At 31.5% G+C, this 25,481-nt stretch overlaps 1 protein-coding gene across 18 annotated transcripts in view; it reads right to left on the bottom strand.

Moving 5' to 3' along the window:
- Positions 1-1,376: 1,376 nt before the first annotated feature.
- The window catches only part of LOC141447606 (calmodulin-binding transcription activator 2-like), a 171,953-nt gene continuing 147,848 nt past the window's right edge, over positions 1,377-25,481 (bottom strand). For 10 of the 18 annotated variants that reach the window (XM_074115327.1, XM_074115324.1, XM_074115320.1 and 7 more), the window contains 15 exons: positions 25,228-25,330; positions 24,730-24,922; positions 23,980-24,112; positions 23,413-23,519; positions 23,186-23,339; positions 22,507-22,619; positions 19,974-20,057; positions 18,793-18,860; positions 18,094-18,248; positions 17,799-17,977; positions 17,566-17,708; positions 16,862-17,040; positions 16,300-16,374; positions 16,089-16,116; positions 1,377-14,917 (listed from right to left, as the gene is read on the bottom strand). In XM_074115327.1, coding sequence (XP_073971428.1) covers positions 14,825-14,917; positions 16,089-16,116; positions 16,300-16,374; positions 16,862-17,040; positions 17,566-17,708; positions 17,799-17,977; positions 18,094-18,248; positions 18,793-18,860; positions 19,974-20,057; positions 22,507-22,619; positions 23,186-23,339; positions 23,413-23,519; positions 23,980-24,112; positions 24,730-24,922; positions 25,228-25,330 — 1,807 coding nt within the window. In that variant the 3' untranslated portion in view covers positions 1,377-14,824. Of the gene's footprint in view, positions 14,918-16,088; positions 16,117-16,299; positions 16,375-16,857; positions 17,041-17,565; positions 17,709-17,798; positions 17,978-18,093; positions 18,249-18,792; positions 18,861-19,973; positions 20,086-22,506; positions 22,620-23,185; positions 23,340-23,412; positions 23,520-23,979; positions 24,113-24,729; positions 24,923-25,227; positions 25,331-25,481 lie in introns of those variants that run through there. The other 8 variants (XR_012454469.1, XR_012454468.1, XM_074115326.1 and 5 more) reach the window with 8 other exon arrangements.

Here is a 25,481-nt window from a genome sequence, read left to right on the forward strand (position 1 = left end):
AAGAAATTAACACTTAAATGTAGTTGGTGGAGATTGCCCTGGTAAGTTACTGGCTAAGATTTATGTATAAATCTGTCACGATGCAAGCTAACCCCTCATCAAACTATTACTCTCCTTAATAAATAAATAAACATATTATAGGTAACAGGAATTAAATCGCTTCTTATTTTTCTTCGATAAAATTTTAATACTTTTAGAACAGAAATTGATGATCAGCATTAAAAAATTAAGGCCCCAAATGTGTGTTGAATAAGCAGGTGATTTGTTCAAATCACTGAAAAATAATCACCAAATCAGCGAACCAACAATGCTAATACCAATTTCAGCAAAGTTTATCACAATTAGTTGATTAAACAATCGATAAGTAATTAAAGCTGCCGCCAGTTATCAGCGAAGTACCCTTAGCCAACACTAGGAGCGCTCAAATGTAAAGGTTGATGAATATCTGCTAAAATAGTGCTTAGAAAAGTCCGCAGATGGTGCTTGAGAACATTCAAAGATTCAAAGTTCAAAGTAATAATAACTGTCAACAAAAGGGAGGTTATGGTGCTTTTCAACTGCAAACACTTAAATAAATGAAACTGGCTACTTCTCCAAATCGTTCTCCAGTTTTCAATTTTTTAAACTGGTCCTAGTGCATAAAAAGTTGTTGACGAAAAACCAAAAGTACATATCGTCGCCTAAGAAGTGATACCTTGTAACTACAAAATACCAACTTTACAGGAGAAGGAAAAAAACAGGATATAAAATTCATTTTAAGGCATACAGTAATTCTTCTTTCAATATTAACTATTAGTGTGACTGTCGTCTTGAAAGTGCATGATTGAAAACAAATTTTTTTTCAACATTTATATATAAAAATGTAATTTTCGTTGAAATTTTAGTTACGAGGTATCACTTCTTAGGCGACGATATATTCAAAAGGATACATCCCTTAACCCACACAAAGAAAGTACTTTGAATAAAATGATTTTAATGTCATTTAAATGAAAACAATGGGCTTGATACACCCATACGATAAGGCTAACAGTACAAGAAAAGCTAAAAAAAGAGATAGGATGAACTGTCGCTGGATGGCGATGGGAAGAACATAACTAGTACCCATTCCAAGAAGCTTCTTTCAGGTTTCAGCTAACTGCATAAGTACCTTCATCCAGTAGAGTCAAAGATAGCCTGACAGGTGTGATGTATAACAATTTTGATCTGGATGCTGATTGCTATAGCATTTGTGTACCACCTCTGGAATATGTAAGTTGACCGCAATCAGTTGTTCCTTTACCACCAAGCAAATTCGACAATATATTAGTTTCTGAATGGTTGATGTTACCACAAACCATCAGGGCATAGGATTAAGAAAAAAATTAATAATCATTCAATAGTATTAACAATATTATTTATTTAAATATCTATAAATGGCAATGTTTAACTTTAATCAATTTACTAACTCAAAAAATGAAAAATAGAAACAAGTAATTTATTTAGATATTAATTATAAATAAAACTTTTTAAAACTGTACAAGAATTAAAAAATTTAAATTTGTTAATTTACTGACTCTCCTAAAAATGATTTGCTTTTTTTTTTTTTAGGCCTGTTACAATAAAAAAGACAAGAATTTATTTTTTTCTTACGTGTCAAAAAAATTTGATAAAACCAAAGTTATTGGTATTAAAAAGTTATATCTTGAGAATAAGAAATAATTGTTTTAGTGAAAAAGTGGAGAAGAATCGACTGTTGTAAACAGTTAAAATCGCTAACAAAAATTAATTTGAGGCTGTCTACGTTTAGCTAAAAATTTTTTTTTTAAAATGGAACACATTCTCTTTGAATAACAATATACAACTTACTTATTCGATTACAGTTTTTGGTGTTCTTAATATATTATTTTGGTTTTTCCATTTACTTAGAAGTAAATACTTTACTAAGTATTTTCTTAGAAGAGTGGAAATTTCAAATTAACATGAAAACCTTATTAATGAAAAAAATAATGAATGAGATGTTTCAAGAATCAAAAAATGAAAAACTTCTTAATGAGAATTAGCTTTTCTTATTCTTCAACATTAAAATAAATAAGACTTGTGATACTAGATCGAATTAAATATAATATTTAAATCATGGAATGATTGAATTCACTTTCTATATTACTGATATTTCTGTATTTTAAGAAGTTCAGTTTGAACAACCTAATTAGTACCAACGGGAATACCAATAACTACTTTACAATGTTAAGAGAATATATGAAACAATGTCTTATACAATATTCAAGATTAAGTAAAATAATATCTACCTCTTTTATCATTTCTTCTTAATCTTTTGTTAACTGTTTCTAAGTAGTTAAAAGGCTTAAGTTTCTGTGAGCGAATTATTTTCTCTTAAGTAAAAAAAAATGAGAAAGAATAAAAGTTGATTATTAAATTTATACAACTTTTTGTATTAATAAGTAATATTTTATTTTACATCTTCTTTTTTTATTAATTTAAAATATATTTCTCTAATTTACAATTTTAATAAAGACCAAAAAGTGATATTTTATTAAAAAGGTATCAATTAATTAATTTTTTAATTTACAAAAGTTTTGTTTTTATAGTACAATGCAAAATAGATGACTGCCCTAATATTATTATTATTTTCTTTGGGCTTATCGACCCTATTATTATCAATAATATGTTACAAAAATGTAAACGCTGGTATAAAGAGATAATTATTAAAAATCTAGTGATTTCATAATGAATTTAAAAATATACCAAATAAAAACATGACAAGCACTTATCACACAAACAATGGACGATTTTTTTTTTTAAATATTTTTTTTTAATGTTAAATTCAACGTTAGATGGATAAGCCTTAGATTTGTTTCTTATTACATCAAAGTTGAAACCAGTTCAATCCGTTCTAATCGTGACAAACAATGAAGGCATAGAACAAAATGTAAAAACAATTATTATTTTTTTTAAATTTTACGTCAATATCCGTCCACAATACTTTTACCGGTTTCAAATGTCAGTACACACAACTGATTCAGGTAACAACTTAATTAGAATTATGTATAAATAATCAGTACTAGGTTTGTAATGCTGCGAGCTTTCCATGTCTTGATTGGTTTTTTTTAAATTGAACACAATTTAAAGATGAATTTATACATTTTCACTTAAGAAAAATATTGCATAAATCTAAATTTCAAAAATTGAGTTTAAAATGGAGAAATATTTTTGAGGCTCCCAATTCTGAAATAGATATAGTAGAGTACACTTCATCTGATACATCCAAGGAAGAAAATTATTATCAATTTCAGTCTTAGTTTTATTTAGTTTTACTAAGCTTTCGACCTAGAGACAACTCCTATCTACAGGGATGTGAAACATATTTGTCAGGTAAAGATTAATTTCGGTTTTATACACAGATATATATGTATATTGTATGAAAAATCATCCTGCTTTGAAGATGAGAAGTCCCTGGACCGTAAGACTGGAAAAAATACGACTAAAAATAAGACTGATATGGCAGATTTTTTGTTTTGTTTTTGTTCTTCCTTGAAACACAGTGTTTTGGTTCAAGGTATCGCACTACATCAGTGTCAAGTTCAAGGGTGATCGAATTATATTGGATGGAATTTGTTAAAATATTTGAGAACAGTGCCAAGTCTATTATGGGGTATGGTTAAGAATTGGAAAGAAATTTACTCTTTCCCGAACAATCAATCCTCGTAAGTTTATAAAATATATAAAAATTTGATAAATTGAAGCAAACAGAACAGCTGCTCTCAAATTTATGATACCACCAGGAAAAAAGGAACAAGTATGTAACAATCTTTAATAAAATAATTTTCCCAAATTTGAAATTTGTGGAAACTTTAGGTAATAATAGTGAATTTTCAACTGAATTCTACAGCGGCAAACTTTGGTGGGTTGAAGGCATGGCCACGCAGTAAGCCTTCACGAGACCATGGGGTTGCTTCACTACGTAGTGAAGTAATAACCACCATAGACAGGTTCAGCATCCCGAACAGGTACAACCAGAGAACTCACCGCAGTTCTCAGCCAATGAGTTTTAAACATTTCTGACTAACTATGGAATGGAATAATAAATACGCTTACACGTGTGTACCATCCGAAACTGAGGACATAGTCTAGACGGTCCAAACAAAATTAGGTACGCGTTTTACAAGCAGATGTTACTAGAAATAGGAAACACAATAGAGAAGAGAAAAAAATTATTTCCAACATTCGTATAGTTTATAAACTCGACTGTCACTAGAAAAGGTCTGTAGATCTGTTTACTAGAGCAAATTAATAATTACCAGCGATTTGCCAAATAATTGGTAATTTTAGTTTTCAAAATCAATATACAGAATCCCTGACTGTTGCAAACAATATTTCAAAACAATGTAGAGCACCTAAAAGTTGAACTCTACCTAATTTTAGCAACCATTGGTGGAACATGAAAGCATTTAAACTAGTAAGATTTGACTACATTACAGAAATCCAGGTTTCCGGTGAGGTGTTTAAAAGTGTGATTTGTGCTAACCACCAAGGATATTGAAGTTGCTGGCGAATGAATACACTAGTTTTAGGTAACAATGAGGGAGCAGTGAGAAAATCCAGTATCAGAACATGTCAAAGTACTTAACTTAAATGGCGACACTTCTCGTTTGAAGTGTTTAGACATAATGGGGTTTTCCATTTATTACCTTTTTACAATTTATTCCAGTTGGAAGACTAGTTTTAATTACACTTTGGAGATAGAATCAAGAGTGCAGTAGGGATTCTTGGCCGACTTTGCGTCATTTGAATTGGTGTACGAATAAAAATGGAAGCAATGACCAATGAAATGATTAGAAAGGTTTAGAGGCTACTATTTTCGTCGAAAATTATTAACTTATTAACTCTTGAATCACAAAACCTTTTCTTTGAATTTTTTGGCAATCTGATTGTGAATAAGAACAGAAACTGCATTAATGAGAGAAATTTTCAAAATAAAAGTGTATTCTAAAGAATTTCAAAGTCGCGAGTTCAACTCTCATTTCACTGCTTTAGAACCAAAATTCCATTACTGATTTATAAATAACAAATCACCATATGGTATATAATATTCAAAACTTACCGGAAAATAGTGACGAATTGTGAACGAGAAATGGGCGCCGGAAATAAAATGTAGATTGTGAGAAATTAGTTGAAAACAATAAATAATTTACAATCCAAGTCTCTAGTACTGCAATTCTCGAAACTTTAGCAAACACAAAGAGTAGTAAGGTTATGGAAAGTTCAATGGCCGTCAACTCTTCACTACGCAGCGTAGCCGATCGGCTACAAAATTTGTTGTTCTTTAAATTAAGTTTATTTGGGTAGTGATTCAGTAACTTTTTGCATTTAACCGTAAAAATACATATTTTTTTTGTTGTGACTGTTCAAATGGGAAATCAACAGAGAGCAATGTAAGTACGACAAAACTAATTTGGAATAAAAATCTTTGAATTAATGCAGTTTCAAAAATTATTCGAGCCACTGAGAATAAAAGAAATTTTTTAAAAGAAAACACATTTCGTCTAAAAAATGTAAAAATTTATTACGATCGAATTTTGTAAAGGTAGCTGAACAGCTACAACGCGCAATATGCCTGAAATATGATACGATTTGAATGAAAAAAATCATTTTGGAGATTATATAGTGTTTTTACGTCTTCTATCGTTTACTTATCACATTCGCGACAAATTCGTCGAGAGATGGAATAGCAGAACATGCACTAGACCTTATAAATTTTGGAGCAGAAGTTGTTTGCAAAATTGTATAGCTGTCTTATTTGTTACAGGTGGGTTATTAAAGGATGAAACGAGTTCTGTTAAGAAAATGAAATTTCAAGCGTTTAGTAATATCTTACTGGCCAGATCTAGCCAAAATTGCCAAAAACAAATTCTCTATCGTCCACCAATTTATCTCGTGCATTTTCTTTAACCCTTATTTTGGTAAAATTTTAAAATCATGCAGTGAAGAGTTGAATCCATTTGGTTATAAAATAATCCTAAGAAATAGAAATAAATCACTAAAAAAGAATCTTCGGCTAATCTTTAGAATAGCGCCCCAGAGGCGTGGCCTGTTTATTTTTAGGGGGTGGGAAGTACAGCGCACCTACCGGGGAAAATTAAAACTACCTCCCGCCAATGTGCGGATGGTGCGAATTTCGTAGCGCTTATGTTTAGCGCGCATGCGCAGTACACATACTGCATAGCAACTGCTTTCTGTTTAATGTATTAATAGTTCCCGCGAGTGTTCTGTATGTGACCGGAGGTGCCGGTTTTTTGTAACTTTATGAGTATGAGCGTTTTAAATTTGCGGGTTGTTTTAAATTAAAGCATGATTGTAGTGTGAGTAAGAATGGAGTTCGACAAGTATACCCTCCTCAGGAAAAGGACTCCACAGAATAAGGTAGTTTCTTTTTTGTTGTTCTGTGTAATTATTGTAATGAATGGTGTGACACAAATTAAAAAATTGAGGGTGATTAGGTAGGTTAGGAGGGGGGTATGGGGGGCGAAGCCCCCCAAAAAGAAAAAATCAGGGGGTGTGGGGGGCGAAGCCCCCCAATAAGAAATAAATAAAGAATTCGAAGTTATTCTGATTCGCTGTTACCATATAACCCGCTAGATTTAAGTGTAAATATAAAATAAAGAAATAGTTTTATATTTATATTTGGGTTGGGAATATGGCGGGTTCTATAGTAACAGCGAATCAGAATCACTTCGAATTAGGCCACGCCTCTGGGGAGCTATTCTAAAGATTTACCGAATCTTCTTCTTAGATCATGTGCATATTTCCATGATTTGAAAAAAAATGCTAAAATATTTTCCGCACGCAACTTTATAAAACTGGGACTCTCTTGATTAATTAATCTCGTTAATTGACTCTAATAAGACAGATTGTACATAATATACTCCAAGATAAGTTCTTGTATCACTATTAGAATGAGAGACATTGGATTGTAGCTGAAAATCAGACATGTTTTTTACTCATTTTCCAAAGAATACTTCAGAACTTGGTGAAGTACTAATACATACGATACTTCCTTAGTATTGAATATCACAATTCAATGATTTTTTTTTTTTTTTTGAAACATGCATATTATTTTGTTGTGGTAGAGGATTTTTAATTTTTCCTTTCAAGTGTTCAACTATATTAAAAGAGAAAGAACAAGAAAAAAAGCCAAAATTAAACAAAGTGTGATACCTTTTGTACTCTTAGCCATTTTACCTGAAGATTAATCTTTTAAAACTTACTAAACTAATAACTCTGTCAATATTTTCTTTGATAATCTAATAAAATTGAGCTGACTTTTATTTTTTTTTGTTTTAATATAAATTTTAAAGATGTTGTTAAAAGATATTATTTAAAAGAGTCTCTCTCTCAAATTCACACTCACGACACAATCGCACACCATACACACACATTATATATATATGTATATATAATCGCATTTTACAAGCAGGTACATTATTAATAAATAGTTTATATAATAGGCCTTAAAATAATCAAACTGAGGACTTTATATATCCTTTTTTTTCATTTTAGAAAATTACATAGCTTTTATAAAATGACAAAAAAATCTAATTCTAAGATGAATTTTGGTTTAGAAAAAGTTTTATTTTTTTTTTCTTTCTAAAAACTTTCTTATAGAGAAGTCAAAATGTTCTTATAATACAAGTTTGGAAAGGGAAATCTTTGTTTAGAACTACACTATATTAATTACTTAAAAATACTTGCCAAATAATTTATTCTTGTAAAATTTATAGAGTACATCCTTTATGTATTTATATCTGAATATATAAACCTAATTTTTTTTGTTCTTGTTTTAATGTCTTCTTATGAAAAAGACGAAAAATGGCAGTTTTACTGCTTTTACAAAATTGTTTTTCTCTTTTCTTTTCTAATTTTTAAAATGAACTACGTTCCTAAAATGTACAAAGTTTTTTTTTTAAATTTTCATTCCCATTTTCGCCCAATTTCAAATATAAATCGAATGATACTTATTAATAAGGCGAAAAATCACAAGCAAAAGAATTTATTAAAAAAAGTACGAACTAACACTAATACTAAAATAAATAAAAGTATTCTTAATTCTAAGAACATTTCTTTTTATATACAAAAAAAGTTTTTATATTTAAAAATATTAGCACCTATAAGAAATTTAAGATTTTTTTTATTATTATTATTAATTTAGCTTAATTTTATAATTTAAGATCTCGGTTTTTTCGTCACATCTCTCGTTATAAATCGCAATTACAGTTTACAGTAGAGGCAAAGTTAACAGCAAATCCGTCCATCTAAAACTTCTACCATCTTGGCAGGTAATTAATTTTAACAAAGAATCTCATTTAAATTTTTTTTTTTTTATGGAGAGCAAACAATATTCACTGGTTGTATTTTGAACTCACCGGATAATGTTTGCAGATTTTGGATTTTGGACCAGAGCGCTGTACACATGTCTTCCTTTTCTAAATGAAATTAATCTCAAGCATTTCCCAACCTAATAAATTTTCTTTTTATTGGCAGATTTCCAGCGTTTTAATTGTTTGTCGACTGTGCCAGAAAGATTTAAAAGCTTTGTTTAGAAACAGTTGTTGCAAGCAAAAGTGGATGAAGGCTAGGGCTGAATGTAAACATTGTTTCACTGTACTACGTTTGTGACACAACTAACAAACGTTTTTTTCTGGTTTGTTGCCGAACTATTTCACAAATGTTACGCCACATAAATAGTAATGTTTGTAGTTTTATTCGTTTAAAGTAAGACATATGGAGAAACAAATAAGCATGTTTCAACACGTTTTGCAAGTCTGGACGTGCTTGTTGTTCATTAATTCACCACGGTTTCAAGGTTTAGTTCAACCAGAGACAATGAGTGGAAGAAGTTTGCGAAGCGTGGAGAGTCCAGAGAAAACTCAATCAAAATGTTCATTCCTCACCATGTAGTGAGTGGAAAACAGTGAAACCCAGATGCACTTGCACTTTAAGAAGAGTGGTAGTTCACCGATATGTTTGGATAAGAGCCACCCATACTCTGCTTGGATTGAAGCCGATTCAACCTACTAGTTCAATATTGTTTAGATTCAGGAACAAACTTAAGATTGGAACAGTGTTTCAATCAAAATAGATGCAATTCTGTTTAGAAAAAATTGGAAACAACCGAGATACAGTTCTTCCTAAACGAAGTTTCTAATTGTGATCTTACAATAATCGGAGAAAAGAGCCTTTCCTTTTCTAGTTTTGTATTCCAAAGTCCCGGAAAAGGGATGGCAAGCCCCGAAATAGCAAAATAAACCAAAGTAATCATGTCAAGGTGGGAAAGTGAGAGAAACATGGAACATGTTGATGTTTCGATTCAGAAGATCTCTTGTTGATAAGCATGTATGTGCATAACTATGCCAAGTTTTCGAAATTGAAATTATTCCAACAAGAAACATGTTAAACGAACAGTAAACTGTAGTGCTTTACAACAAGGCTTTACTTTACAAACTTATCTATAAAGTAATACATTTTTAAATCAAGAAATGAAGGTATTTTATTTATTTTTAGAGAGAAAATCAAAATTTTCAAAATGCAATTTTACAATAAATAGAAAAAACTGAATCCCACTTTTTAATAAATCTTTTGTAACTGTTTACCGAAATTTTCAACTTAATGTAATTTGATTTTCATTTATCTGTTAATATGATTACATCTCCAATTTGAAAGGCGCATTTACTGAAAAATAGTTAAACTTTAAATATAGAACAATCCCTAGAAAAAAAAAAAACCATATTTTGAAAATATGTTCGTAATTTTTACCTTAAACTATTGCATTGAGCCATTAATTTTTAAAAAATAACAGTCTCAACTTTGTGAATCTGTCCATATTATTTGCAAATTGCAGAAAATTAGTTTTTATGAAAAAAAAAAAAATGTTATTTTTATTTCCTTTGATTCAAATTCTATTTACTGTTTCATCTTTGAAAAACAGATTTAACAGAGGATAGAGTAGAAGCCCTAATTTATAAAATATTATCCAAGAAATCTGTGATTTTTCTTTTCAAAAAATTTTAAAAAAAACAGTAAGTGGGGAAAAAATAGTTTGTTGGATTCATTTTTAAAATTACAATTATTACAGTTCTATAAATAAGCATTAGATAAAAAAAACTTTAAACTTAATAGGAAAAAATACTACTTTGCTCCATAAATGTGTCTAATCCTACAAATAACAGGACCAGATACAGTTCTAGGCGATCAACAAGTAAATCTCCAACCATTATTTAGTGAAAGAAGTATTAATAATTATAAACTGCGCAAGGACATTTCCAACATAAAGATAATTGTCTCATACATTTTTAAATGCAAAGAAAATTACTATCTTAAACACAATATAATAAATGCCTTAAACTAGAAATTTGCTTTTGTTTGGTAATTTATTTTGTTTCCAATAATACTGATATCAATTTATTTAAATCAATAATATTTAAAAATCAAGTAACAAAAATTATTAAAATAGAAGAATTTAAATAACAAATAATTTAAGTACAAATAATCTTAAGTAAATAAGCCAATTTGAAAAGCACTTTATATTTAGGTGTGAGATGTGCCGGATAATGTAGTTACTCTCTTCGTACGATCAAGTCTGTACAGTGAATCCGGATTGTAAAAAAAAAAAAATGTTTTAAGGCGAACTAACGTGATTGCAAGGTAACGTTTGGCATCAATGGATTTTAGGGCTGATTTTTCTAAAATAAAACTGGATAAAGATTTTCTATTTCTTAATTTTTAAATCATTCCACTAAGATTTTTAATTAGGATTTCAGTCATGATTTCTGTGAACGTAAAAACAGTTGAGCAATTTATTCCAGCGTTTTTTGACTGTTGAAAAGCATTCGAAGATTTGCTTTTTGTGTGTTAGTGAAACTTGCTTGATGTTATCAACGTATCCAAAATTTTGCTAATCAGGTGGGTATGCCCGCTACTGGTTACAGCGTGATGCTGCTCCTAACTCATTTGGATTTTGCTCCATATTCCTTAGAAAGCGATTCACCAAATTTTTTTGAAATGACATTGACTTAAAAGAGGCTATCTGACCTCCAAAAATATAGCCTTCGTAGCTAATGGAGGAGAGTGGTACCCTGCTTTGGAATAAGTGTTAAGGGTGTTGGGAGCACCCCTTTTTGCCTGGGCAGTTCCCGAGTATCTGAGTGGTTTCCCACGGTAGAGGTACTCCTGGCAGTATTGCAAAATCCATCTAATAAAGGTCGCAGTGCAGAACATCCTGCCAAAAAACAAAGTGGGTTATGAGTAGCACACCTCAGTACAATCCAAAAATAACAGCGGAATTAGAAGGACATCCTTATTTTTCGAGCTGCAGGTCATGACAGGTCAAAGTTGTCTATTACAACCAAATTATTTACAATCAATCCTTTTTTTACAATTACTGGCAAAGGATAGCTAATAATAACTTCATGCAATCAATGAGTTGTCTCAGAAGCTTTAAAGTGGAAGCAGACGACTCTAAACTTTAGAACTTATTAAACGTCAACATGGTGGAAAGTCATCAAATTAAGAAATGAACTGATGAATGTAATATCAAGTATTTTGTCCCCTTAATCCAAACTCAATGGCAGTATCGAAAACATAACCAAATATCATTTTAATAACTCAGATTATGATCATATATTGCAAATTCTTTAAAAAAATTGATTCTTTTAAAACTATAAAATAAAATGGTAATCGTTAAGATAACAATGATGGGGCGGCAATTTACCGACTGTCAATTTGTACTATTTCTCTTTAACTTTAAAAATATCTCACGATTTGCGGGAAAACTTTATTATTATTATTATTTTTTTTTTTGCTACTGCTTTAAGAAAAATATAAAAGGAAAACAGGGAACACGATTTTCATAGAGAGAACACATCTCGGCCGGTTACAAAAAGTAATATGCAAAGAGAATAGTTTGGGCTAATCATACCTGTAGTCTATGAATATTACTTAACTTCATCACATATTTGATTGAACAAATTAAGCTTAACTATATTATTACATTTTAATATTTTTAGACCAAAAGAAAATAGTATTTTATTTCTTCCTCCCCTCTCTTTCTCTTAATTATTACGTTACTTTTTAATAATAATAGATTATTACAAAAATACAAATTCTAACAAATCACAATGGTGAATTATAGAAAAATATTATATTATCTTTGAAATAACAATATTTAACAGCGCACTAATTTAAAAAGTAAGAATTAAACTTGCTTTTCTAAGAATTAATAAACATAAAAATTGTTAATATTGTATTAAAAGTGAAAAGTAATAACGCATTATTTTATTAATAAATAAGCTCCCATAATTTATTCAAATTGTACTTTAAAAGTTAATTTAGATTTGGTAAATCGGAATTTGTTTACATTTTTTAACCACTTAATTTGCTGAACGAAATTTCGATACTTGTTCACACGCTAATTTCGATACTTGTTCACGCTGGAACAACAATCGATAAAAAAAAAAAAATCGTAAAACAAAAAGAGACAATTCTAACTTTAATGAACGCTTTAAGAGGCTATAACAGCATACCTGAATAACTAAAGGGTTGAACGTTGTGACAATATAAAAAAAATGAAAAACAATTTACTAAATTGAACATTTTTGGTATTCAAAGAACAAATATTTGGACAAAATTTAGAGACATTCTGATTATTGGTGAAATATTTTCAAACTACTTGTCATACCTCAAATTATTCTTTATTTCGTGAAGCTCCATTGATTGTTTGATTGTAGTAGAGGACACAAGGGCAATCCAAAATGCCCATTGTTCCCCGCCCACCCATCACCTCATAAGAGAAACCGGAGTTTCAAAACCAACAAAATCCGGCTAAAGATTGCCAGCTAACAAGCAATAAACTAATTAAGTACCAAGCTCCATTATGTCGACTTCTATTTCTCAATTGATCTTCAAAAACAAAATTATCCATAAAGCTTTCGGTAAAAAAGGTCGATGGTTTCTGAATGTAATTACAATAAAAGATGTTAATATTAAGATCAGAACAAGAAATGTTCATAGTACTTTCGCTATCGTTGTAATAAAAGGGGGATCTTCCCCAAAGTTTGAAACGGAGGGTAAAAAATGAACGAAATGAATTTTACTTAGCCTTTAAAAATCATTTAGAAGAATTATTGATATAAAAAAAAATTGTTCAAAGAATTGAAGAACTTAGTTTCCTCTAACGTCCCCTTCAAGAAACGCCTCAAGATATATTTTTCAAACAAATGGAAGACATTGTTTATGAAAATGAATGATAAGGAAATTTGGCAGTAAAACAAGAAATTTGTTCACGGTCTCGAGTGACGTATAAAGGGCTAAGGAAAAAAATTTAAACAAGCAATTCATTCGACTTGAGTCCTGGTTAAAGTTTGTAGAGATTTGGATTCAGTAATTGGACTCACTAATTATAATGAAGTATTCCGGAAAGACCAAACCCATTTCTCCTAAAACAGAAAAGATGTGGGGCAAGAATTAATGGAAAAATCGATCATTTCACTGGTAGTAACTTACAAGTACTGATGAGAAAAGCGATATATCGAAGTGTTTGTTTCAATTCCACTTTAATTCTATTCCGCTTACGGTTTTCTATTACAAGTCCCTATCTTTCTCACCGTAAAGCTATCCCCCACAGAGGCATACCAAATCCCCAAATTTTGAAAGTTAAAAAAAACTGCATTTGATTTTAGTTAGTTGCTTAGAGCTTAAACTTTGTAAGCGTTATACAATCAAGAATTGTCTCTAAGAAGTATCAGCTCGAATAAACTAGTAAAAACCGTTTTAAAAGTTTTTTTTTTTTTTTTGAATAAATATGGGAAACCGGATAATCATTTGAATAAACAAATAAATATGTATAGTTAAATTGACATTGATGATTTAACAATTAGATTTTGGAAAAAGAAAACTAATAAAACATAAATATAAAGGCCCCAATATAGTAGCACAGCTCCTCGTATCTGATCTTTCCAGCACATGTAAACATTATTTATTGAAAAAAAAGGTATAATTTCTGTTATTACCCATTAATAATACATAGTTTTTCCAAGAAATGAGAAAAATAAATAGTTTGTAAAATAAAATGTGTAAAACTACCTACCTGTCAGATATCGCTAAATATAAAGTTCAACAATATACATTTTTTTGTTTTTCTTTACCACATGACTCCAAATACCCACCCATTTTACAATATTATTATTATTATTAATATTATTATTTTAAATAATTATCACACAGCCTTGACAATTTTTATTTTTTTATTTTTATGATAATAGTAAATTAATAAGTTACTACGCATGCTTAAATGTTTTTTTAAAAAAGAGGCAAGTGTCTAATAAAAACCTAATGCTAATAAACAAAGTCATGAATAATTTATAACAAGTATTATTTATTAAATAATATTGCAAAAAGTTTTTCAGGGAAAATATTTTATAAATATTAATAAACAATTAAAAAAGAGTAATTTTTTAGGATATGCAAAAACAAAATTATTGCCAATTGATGATTGTTGATGGCAACACTGTTTTTAAAGATTGCAAGCCTTTAAGCGTTTGCTCTCTGAAATGTTGCACATTTCTCTTCCCCCCCCCCCCAAACATTATGGGAGAATATTTTTGTTGTGAAAATTTCAAAACTGTGAACAATTTTACAGAACATATTCAACATTTTACATAAACTTGTCTTAAGTTAAGAAAAAAATTATTAAAATTTGATTTGAAATTATGTGGTCTAACAAAAAAAAAAAAAATTATTAAAAATAGTCCTTTATCTTTTGAAGAAGACCTACCCATTATTTGGTTGATCTGAACGGAAGCACAGCTAGTTTTGAAGGGACACCTTGCATGGGCCCTGCCTCTCTTTTTCGGCTCGTTCTCTCTGCAATCTGCATTCAAATAAGGCATTAATATCTTTAACCACCATTAATCGATTCTCTGTTAAGGCAGTCTTTAAATAATCATCCTAAATGCCTCAAGAAAATAGTATTATATTGCATGAAATTTCATGAGAATGGTTTTAAAGTTAATTCTGTGTGGCTGAAGGGGTAGGATCCTGCAAAGAAGGCTGCAGTGAACGAGGAATAGTGGATTTTATTCCTTTACCATTCACTGATTTGAAAATTATATTTAACAGGATAGTTTTTGAATACAATGGCAAGAACTGCGCCAAGATAAAAGCAAGTCTGAATAAAGTAATTAGCCTTTTTTTTTTAATAGAATAGATTAGACTAGGGCGGCCTCAAGGTCTACGCCACCGCGACCCCTATGGATCTATTGTGGCTCCCCGACTTTAGAGCTCACCCTCCAGACCCGTCCGCTTAATCAGACTCTTAATTCTGGAGAGTGGCTCCTGGGTAAAGCTCTCAGGCCTTGGTTTTTCCTCCCCGAGAAGCAACATCCTTAGCCATACAAGCCCCTCACAATGACACAACACGTGCAGTGCAGTTTCCTCTTCTTCCTGACAGAACCTACAGAGTCTCATATCATTTGCCAGGCCCCATACAATGCATGTGTTTTCTGAGCCTGCAGTGGCCAGTTAATAGGCCTACAATTATCCTTATAGCCCCACGGCCTTGACGGATTAATTCTGCGGTCAGCCTCGAAGTAATTAGCCTTACTCTTTAGAACAAGACCATTTCAAGAAAAAAAAAAAAAAAAAAAAAAAATGGTGACGACGTCAGCAGACTGAGAGCCAACCACGAACATCTATTGAGCTTACATAGGCTTGTGACAATCTCTTCTGAGGATTCAATGTCATGAGGAACATTTGATGACGTGTAGTAAACATTTTAAAGATAGAAGGTAATTTCTACAATCCCTCACTCTACTTTTAAGAAAAAGCATTGCAATCGTGCCGATTTTCGATGTAAATGTTCCCTGGGGACGAAAAAATAGTTTTAACAAATTGCCCTGGAAGTGGCAGTATGTCTACTGGGTGACTGAGTGCACGTTTGTACCCAAAATTCATAAAAATGCACTAAAGAACGGGCGCTAAAGAACTGAGATGCAGACGCGCCTTACATTAATAAAATAATTAAATAAATAATATATACTCACCGATATACCTATCCCTATATCCCAAAAGCTAATTAAGCGTGCACATAACAGATGTGTGTTAGTTTGATTAATAATTAATAACATAAGTAAAACTATTTCGAAAACATTTCTAAAAGAAGATTTATGACTTTTAAAGGAACTGTTCCCAGACTTACAATCCAAATGTAAATAATATTAGAAACATTACTGTGAATGACAACGTGAAACTTACTTGTTTTTCGACTGTCTCATAAATTGTTGAATTTTCCTGGCAGCCTGATGTTGTCTCCTCTGAGAATAGGTTCTCCTGCGACAAAATAATTTTGCACTTGACACAATACATCCAATCATAAGTTTTATACTTTTTCAACTACTACTGAAGAGGATACTACAGGAAAATATATTCAATGTTATTATAATGGATTTTTCAAAAATAGTGTTTAAGTGTTAATCCGAATACTTGCAGGAGACCAAAACAATTTTTTTTAAAATTGACTTCGTACGTTTTCAGATTATTCCCCTCTTACTATGTGAATAGTGAATCCTCAAAAACTATATTGAAGCTGCAGATATTGTTTAAGTTTGACGAGATGTTTGATAATGAAAATGCACTAAGAATCCGAGTGTGAATGTTATTATTCTGAAACGTATTTTAGTGAAGTTTTCCTCCATAACAGTAAAAATAAATTAATCTTCTAACTTCTGTGGAGACAATGTCAGAATGATAAATTGCGTGTATTTCATTCTCAACATGGCCATTAAAAAAAGAAAACTTTAATTTAATAACGACCTACTTCAATCCAGTGGAAGGAGCTGCTGTAGCTGGATCAGTTTGTTCTCTGAAGTTTCTGTAACAGTTCTGCACCCTTACAGCCGCTTCTTGGTTTTTCTTGAATCTCTTATTTTCACAATAAGATCTGTACCCATTTTGTATTACCATTGCAGCTCTGGTCATCTGCTTAAAGTAAGCGTACTGCAACACGATTTAGAAATAAGTATGTGTAAAACAATTAGTTCACAAGAATATGTTAATGGAACTGACAATAAATGGAAGTATGGATTTTAAATTGAACATTTAACTTTTTACATTTCTTCACTAACTTCTTTTCATTTTGTACTTAAGATTTGACTTCTTTTCTCAATTCTCTTACGTTCAAATGGCTGAGACAAACTTCCACCATTTTTAAACTGAGAGCGACTTCCTTCAAAGATATGAAGACATTTTTCCCCGCAGCTTTAACTTATTTTTATCACTGGTTCGTAATAGCATTGACGACTTCCGCTAAATAATTACGAGGCACCCTGTTACCTTTTAATTAAGGATTATGGTTTTACTTCCATTTTATTTTACTTATTCTTCATATTTTAAATGTTTCAATTATTATCGTAAAGAAAATAAATAAAACGACAGTTAGTAGATATGGGCTGAAACTTCTAAAAATAATTATACAGCAGAATTCTTGATGACTAGAAATCTGTGAACTTAATCCATACAAACCTGTTTGTATCGCCTGTAATAATTTTGGATCAAAATGGCAGCTTGCCTCTCCTTGTCCTGTTCTAATTTCTTTCTTCCTTTATAACTACGATAGGCTTTCTGGATTACTTTGGCGGCTTCGTACAACTCTCTTTGCTCCCTGTCTGCATAACAGAAAATATTTTCGTCTACTGTTAGAAATTTCTAAATACTATCCTAATCAAGCGTTAGGCTGAAACATTATCCGTTCTTACCAGAAAGTGTAAGATTTGAAAAATCTTTTTCAAAATATGTGGAATTAGAAGCGTGTAAGAATTCACAGAAATCAGCTGTTGTGGGCTGTGGCGAAGGAGAGCGATGAAGCGGAAATGGTGGCGAAGGAAGACAACTTCCGGGGCTGAGGCTAGAGCAAGGAGTGCCGACATCATAGTATCTGAAATGTAGAATGATTAATTAAAATTTCATTTACTCGATTTTATTTTTATTTCTTGTTAAATAAATGAAATGAAAGTCAATTAATTTTTGGAAGGAGGGCCAAATTAAACACACCTATAATTGTGATCAAAATTAAATTCTGAACTGGTATCAAAGCAGCAGGAACTTGATGAAGAAGGCGGTTCCTCCAAAAGTAGAGGTGATTCCAAAGACATCACCTCCATCTCATCAGAACTCAACAGCATCATCTCCCCTCCTTCACTTTCATTCTGCAAAAAACAATGATACAATTATAAAAACGGAAATGTATAAAAGTTTCAACATATAAAGGAAGTGACCAGAATCGCACTACAAGAAGCGATCCAAAAGTTCCTGGAATTAGGTCTCTCGGGGTGAAAATGGTTTAGCTACACTAATGGTAACCCACTATCCTTTAACAATAATACTCTTATCCCATCAGGTGACACCGGGGAAGCAGAAAAATGATCATCAGCTAACCTTCGAGCCCGAACAATCAAATATGGGTATTTGCAGGGGATGGAAGACATATGATGTCGTTAATGACAATGGAAATTTTATAAAATTAAATCTCTAATATACAACAATGATAATAAAGCTTTCATCATCCAGCTTCTATTCATATACATCTTCTGGACAATTGTATTAGCTAAAAGTACGAAACATTCCTTTCAACGAAGTGAGCTCAGCGGAAAATGCTTAGGTTCCTTTAGTAGCTTTTCAAACGGTACAATTAACTTCCGAATCTCCTAATTAAAATGTGTGTGTTGCTTATAAGTGAAACAATGTACGCACCTTTATTCTTTCTGGCATGGCAGCTATTATTTGTTCGGCTAACGTTAAAACGCGAACATCTTGTTCACCTAAAAACAAACAGACAGGAGCTAAGGTAAAAAAAAAATGCAAACTTAAATTTTACATTAAAAAAAACTACAAAAATTAAAAATTATTGAAATGAGATTTAAAAAAAAAAGACAAAATTTAAAAAAGCATCATGCATCAGACTAGACAGCTATATGAACTGATAATCATTCCAGGACATATTCCAGGAAAAACATGGAAATCCTTAAAAAGTAAGAAGTAAGCTTTAGGATTTAGCCCTTTAATATGATTAACAAGGCCATTCTAATAAGCAATAAATAAGTAGTCTCTGGTTGTGCTTATCAATTCTATCTACGCCACTTGCAAATTACAAGTTACTCAGTAATTTTTCATAGCCAAAATAAAAATGAAGTTTTCAGGCTAAATTTTATAATAAACTTATTCTTTTTTAACTCTGTTGAGTTTAAGATTGTCACAATATACGTTAAATTTTATTATTTGCCCCCACTATTTTTGCATTAAGACTCTAACGAACATATTATTATTGATATTTTGTAATATCTCTTAGTCATTCATGCTAACCAGTCAGTAAGAAGAAAACTGCAAACCAGGTTACCCCGAATACTGAAAGGAGATATTTTAATTGCTTGATGGTCGAAGCATGAATAAAATGTCTTGATTGGCCGTTTAGTCTTCGTTGCTCAATAATAGAAGTTATAAGCTTCAATCTTCAGAAGAGCCATTCAAATTCACCCTGCGCAGAGCTACAAACCTTCACAGACTCATCAGATACACGTGGTTTTTCTTATCTGAGTGAGATATTAACAAAGTTTTAAAAAATAATAACCTGTTCACTGCGCGACACCGACTTGCCTTCCTGGATACCCATGCTACTCATTTTACAAGAGGCACGCAAATAATTCCTATTTGAGGGCCATTCAGATGCAGAGGATCTCATTAATACTAATCAATCTTCGTTTCATCATTACCAAAATGGAAAAAGATATAATACATGTTTAAATGGAATCATTTAAACATTCATTATGTTCCATCAAACAATTCCTAAACATTAGGAATGGTAATTATATAGTCAAGAATTGTACTTATGCTCTACTTTAAGAAAATAATAATAATAATAATGTTTTGGTACATACCAACTGAAGCAGTTGATTGTTGCTCGGAAGCGATGAGCATCAGACCTCCAGGGCTGGGAGGTGTACCGTCTCGCCGCACTTGACCTGTCACAAGACTCACCCACAGTAAAGCCTGTCCAGAAGTGTCCATCCAACAGCTCTTCGAGCCACTTACCGACTTAAAATTATGCTCCTCAATATTTAGTATTTTGCAGTTATGACGCGTTGCAATAATTGCTTAATCTGGAGCGAAATGAATTACTCTATTACATATCTGGTGGTGCAGCAGAAGAGAGCTAAAAGAATATTTTATGTAGAGTGGGGGTATTGCTTGCAGTAGGGCTAGCACAGTACTGGTGCGGCCAGTCAACATTTCCAAAAAAAGGTGCAAGAGGGTTTCCTTAAAGTGGCTTAAATAAGTTAAGCTGATCTAATGTAAACCGTTAAAGATATAAGTATAGTGACTGAGAGGTCGTTGAGATAGGTTTCCTGTGGACTAGCGAAACCCAAATAGTTTGCAAGCCCGGTGTGGGTATGATGCCGAATTTTCGATTTGAAATATTTTAACTAAAATACACGGTTTGAGGTTCCCTGTACCTTTACGCATCTACCAAAACTCAAAGATTCTGTAAACATTCTATACTCGTCCAGCAAGAAAAGAGTGGTTAGGTTTCCCTCCAAACAGCTACTGTCTTTCCCCCCTCCCTGATAATAATTAGGACCAAAAGCAGCTGACAGGAAATGCCATTTAATTAAAAGTTGATTATAGGCACTTTTGGGAAACGAGGTGAGTAGATTTTTTGTAAAATTACTTATTTCATAATGCACAATCCTAACAATCGTATACTGTGAAAGGACCGTTAAATGTGTTCCTAAAATTGAGTCAAAAAAAGAAGCGCTTTTTTCTAAATGGATAGTTCACTTTGTCGAAAATGGATCCTAGACTTTTCTGGGTTCTTCGTATATACATTACATGCTCGTAATTTATAATTTAAAAAAAAAAAAACTATTTTAGTGAGTTCCCATTCATGTAAATATAAATATTAGTGTGATGTACGTTTAAAAACTGAATAATGTTGGTAATAATTAAAATTATGACTCAAATATCTGAAGTTTGAAGCAAATTTGTGAGGCTGAAACTTGAAAGGAGGAAGTCCTGTGATTGCCTGCACCAGATTTTTTTTAAAAATATTCTTGGGTGTCTTTCATCTTGAGGATGTCTTGACAAACGGAGTGACATAACGGACATCCTCCAGAAAGTTTAAAACTCCAAACTAGTCTAGAGCCAAGAATGACGCAGGTTAATTCAGAAAAATGTCTGAACAAACTGGCCATGAATCTAACAGTAACATTATTCATTTTCAATGCAATAAATTTTTCTAAACATATGTATATAAAAATTAAAAAAAAAAAAAAAACAAACTTAAAAGCCAATCAGGAGCATAATCTAAATCGGTAAATATAAATAATGTTTTGTATTATGCAAAGAAAGAAACAGTTTATGAGTTTAATGAAAGTGCAACTTAATGAAATAAAAAGTTTACTGATTAAAGATCCTAGTGAATCACTATTTTCTACCTTGTTCATTTTGTGCCATTAGTTTCTTCCTTCTAGAAATAATCTCAGCCACATTTAATGTGCCAGTTTTTTTTTTTCCCAATAAAGAAATAAGAAACAATGTGGTTCAAACATTTAAAAATATGTAAACATACAATTATTAGTAAAAAAAAATTTTAAAAAAACGGATAAATAGAAGTAATACAGTTGAATAGATATGAAAATTTATTTTATAATAAAAATAGTGCTCCACTAATATTACAATGGAAATGCAATGAATTTTATTAATTATTTAAAAAATAAAATAAATATTTTCTTTTTTTACATAATGCAAACAAAATAAATTATTAAAAAAAATGAATAAATAAAGCTAATTTATAATATATTGGTCATGGTAGTTTATTTATTTATTTTTTTTTTGTTTTTATGAAAGCATAATTATGCAGAACACACAATTCTAATAAATGGTTTATCACTAGAAATATAAATAAATACAAAAATCCAGCAGGAATAATAAATAATTTTGGCAAATACTAACAAAAGAAATGAAAATCAACATAAAAGGAAATATAAATCATTCTACGTGTCTAATTTGATCATTTAAGATTTAAAAATGATAAATGCAATTATTGCTTCATTATACCAATCTTTGCAATATAATTATCTAAAATATAAGATCAGTGGAAGAGAGAAAAGAAAGAAAAGTGCTTTTATTTGATGTCATAAATGAAAGCAGTATATTTTTTTTTAATTTTGATTTTATGAAAGAATAAAATGTTGTGTATAAACATTATTTATTTTGTTTTACTTACCTTTTTTTCTACTGTAATTTTTGTTTGTGTTATTTTTATTATTTTTTTTTTTTTAAGAATTGTAAATTGGACTTTAAATAAAAAAGAAGGGAAGGATTGGTAGTAATTTGAGAAATGTCTGTCACTAAAAGAATAATAAACTTAATAGGAGAAATAAAAAATATAAACAATTTATAGTTACTCACAAAGTGCAAAATCCATTCTCCGTACAGGTGAGTTATGCCGATTGTCCAAGTTCGTCTCATAACCAGAATCAACAGACTGGCTAGTGAGTGGTAAAGACATGCTTCGATCAAACCTTCAATCCAAGAGGAAGTAGTCTTAATGATAGGGGATAAATTAAATGATTTTTACTATATTATTTAGTGTTAGCTGCTAATGAGCTTGCCTTTTGGATGTTTTGTAGTAGAATGTTCTACATTTCACTGACAGATTGAAACTTTCAAGCCTCCCACCTCTGAACTGTTTCCTACTCTGTACCAACGAGGTGACTTGCGTTTAACATTGATCAAGAATAATATAATAACATAGAAGAAGCTGCAGTGAAGTCGAAATCTCCCCGCCAAACTGGTTTAATCTACCCCTGACGGTGGACAAAATTCCATCCAAGGAGAGTTAAAATCAAAGATATTACCTAGCACTGCAGGGCCTAACCACATTTTCCCTAAGAGTTCAGTTAAGAAAGAGTTTGGTAATCCCGAATGGTTTCGTTTTCGCAAGCAGCTCTTCAAGTTCCCTTCTCTAGCAGACCTTCTGATGTTTACAGTATTGAGGGATAGTGGCATTATGGTTTACAGAAACAACTGCCAAGTAAAGAAAAAACTTCGAAATCATAATAGCTTATGAAAATATGTAGATATTTACCTAGAAAGTTTTGGAGGATCAGTATGTTTATTATGTTTGCTAACACGAACGGATGTTAAACTGTCAACTGAAGATTGCAATTGGATACCACTATCTACTGAAGGTCTTTTCACTAATCTTTCACCGACAAGGCATTTACTCACATTAGAACCATCTGAAACAGAATAATCATAGAAATGTGTATATACATTAAAAGGTGTACAACGTATTATGAAGATAAGACTTACCTGTGGCCGCGGTAGGACTGGGAGAGGATGTTCTGCTGGTCAGTGATGTGTGGTTTTCGCCCCACTGGGGAATGTTTACATGTAGCTCCATAGTAGAGTACTCGCACCTAGAGTACAGTTCCAACACATTACGTTGCATACGAGTTTATCCCGAGTTAACATCGAGTTAACCCATAAAATTGTAAACTAATTTTTACAAAAAAAAATCATTATGAAATACAACAAATACTAAACTTGTTTCCTTCAACAAACTATTTTTTTAAAAAAAGAAAACCATAAACCCAAAAAACTTTTTAAAATTAAATTGTTTTCAATTAATCTAAATATTTTAAATAAACAACTGAATTACAGCATAATTTTTCTTCTTCAATTTTCATTGAATATTTACTATTGCGATTGAGTACATATAAATGTGAGTGGAATATTTGCATAACTAGAGAAACGTGAGATGAGAATATCTATTGATGAACCCCATTAGTTGGCACGTATTTGTTACAAAAGAATTTACAAATTATTTCTTATATCATCACAGAAATTACAAATTAAATAAATAATTTAGAAAACAACCTGGTGTTAATGGAACTGGGATGAAGAAAGAGTCCGGCATCCCGAATAGTGGTAAGACAGTCGAGAGAGGTGCGCGCTTCATCCAGGCTATCTGCATCTCTTCCCTGACTATCATTCTCCCTGGAGCTTGCCCCTGAATACAAAAAATTTATTTAATCAACTAACTGTAACTACGAAATAAGATAAGTGCTATGTGTATCGTAACAGGCAAAAAGATTTTTAGAAAGAATGCGTAAAATATGAAATTAAGCATACATATGTATATATTACATTGAAAAGGCAAGGTTCAGTAGCATGGGGCTTGTCGAGAGGATAGTCTTTGTAGGATGGACAGGAAGAAGATGAAAGGGAATTACATGTTTTAGTATTTCCTGTGAGTGTGAAGAGCGTGTATGAATGTCTGGAAAAGGAAAAGGCTTTGCAGCTTTATCCAGGAGCTTTTCTCCTGACTCTTACCTAATACATTATAAGACAGAACTGGAGAGGTGCTCTAACTAAAAGGGGCTACAACAGATCTTCATGGTCGCGGTGGTGGCTTAGGACGACTGGTAAACTACACGGAATCTAATCTAATCAAAATTTAATCCAATTTTTACATTAAAGTTGTATGTTTTGTGTACAGTAACAGATAAATTCACGTTTCCATACCGATTTACAAACGAATCTGGTCTGAGTTGGGGAAATTACAGATTACTGTAGTTAGTATGTGTGCTAACAGTTAGGAATTGTTAACCAGTTCTGTCTGCTTACCATTATTATTGGCCATCAGTGTGGTTGATTTCTCGATCCTTTCTGCAAGCTCCTTAGCGAGAGTGAGATGTGAACAATTCTTTGCAATGTCTACAGCAGTCTCCCCGAGGTTATTCACTAGAGAAGCGCAAGCAGGTAACCATTCATAGAGCAATCGCACTGTTTCACTTTGACCCCTTTCACAAGCACGCATCTGTGAAACATTAAATTTACTTAATAATTTAAATGAATTTGTAGTTATAATAATTTGTTTCTTTTCAAAGCAGTAAATCTAAAAAAAATCAAGTATTGTTCATTGGTTTTGGTGATTGATCCATTAAGCCAGAAGAAAGAATAACCGCTGAAATTGGCATTATTCTTTCTTCCTTCAAAAAAAAAAAATAAAAAATTAGGATAATGAAGCTGAAGGCTACCTTAATGGTAGCAGAACGAGAGTGAAAAATAAATAAAATTATCTAATAAAAAATTAACAAATCAAAGATTTTATTTTTTACTGACTAGTGGAGTGAATCCGTCGGCGTCTTGATTTAAGCCGTCCACTTCCAACTCTAATATCGAGGATGGACTCTCAGTTCGCCACTGAATCAAAGAACAGGCCAGCCTGAAAAAAAAGAAAGGATTTTACGCCATTAAGCACGAGAAAATCAGGAGCCACTAAAGTAGGCAGTACTAATGCACAGCATGTATATGTAGCCTTGTAGTAAAAGGCATATCCTTATTTGAGTTTTCTTTTTCTACTTAATTGTGTACTT

This window comes from Rhodnius prolixus, unplaced genomic scaffold (genome assembly GCF_049639745.1).
Source record: "Rhodnius prolixus isolate KJV_2025 unplaced genomic scaffold, Rpr scaffold_7, whole genome shotgun sequence".
NCBI classification, from domain to species: Eukaryota; Metazoa; Arthropoda; class Insecta; order Hemiptera; family Reduviidae; genus Rhodnius; species Rhodnius prolixus.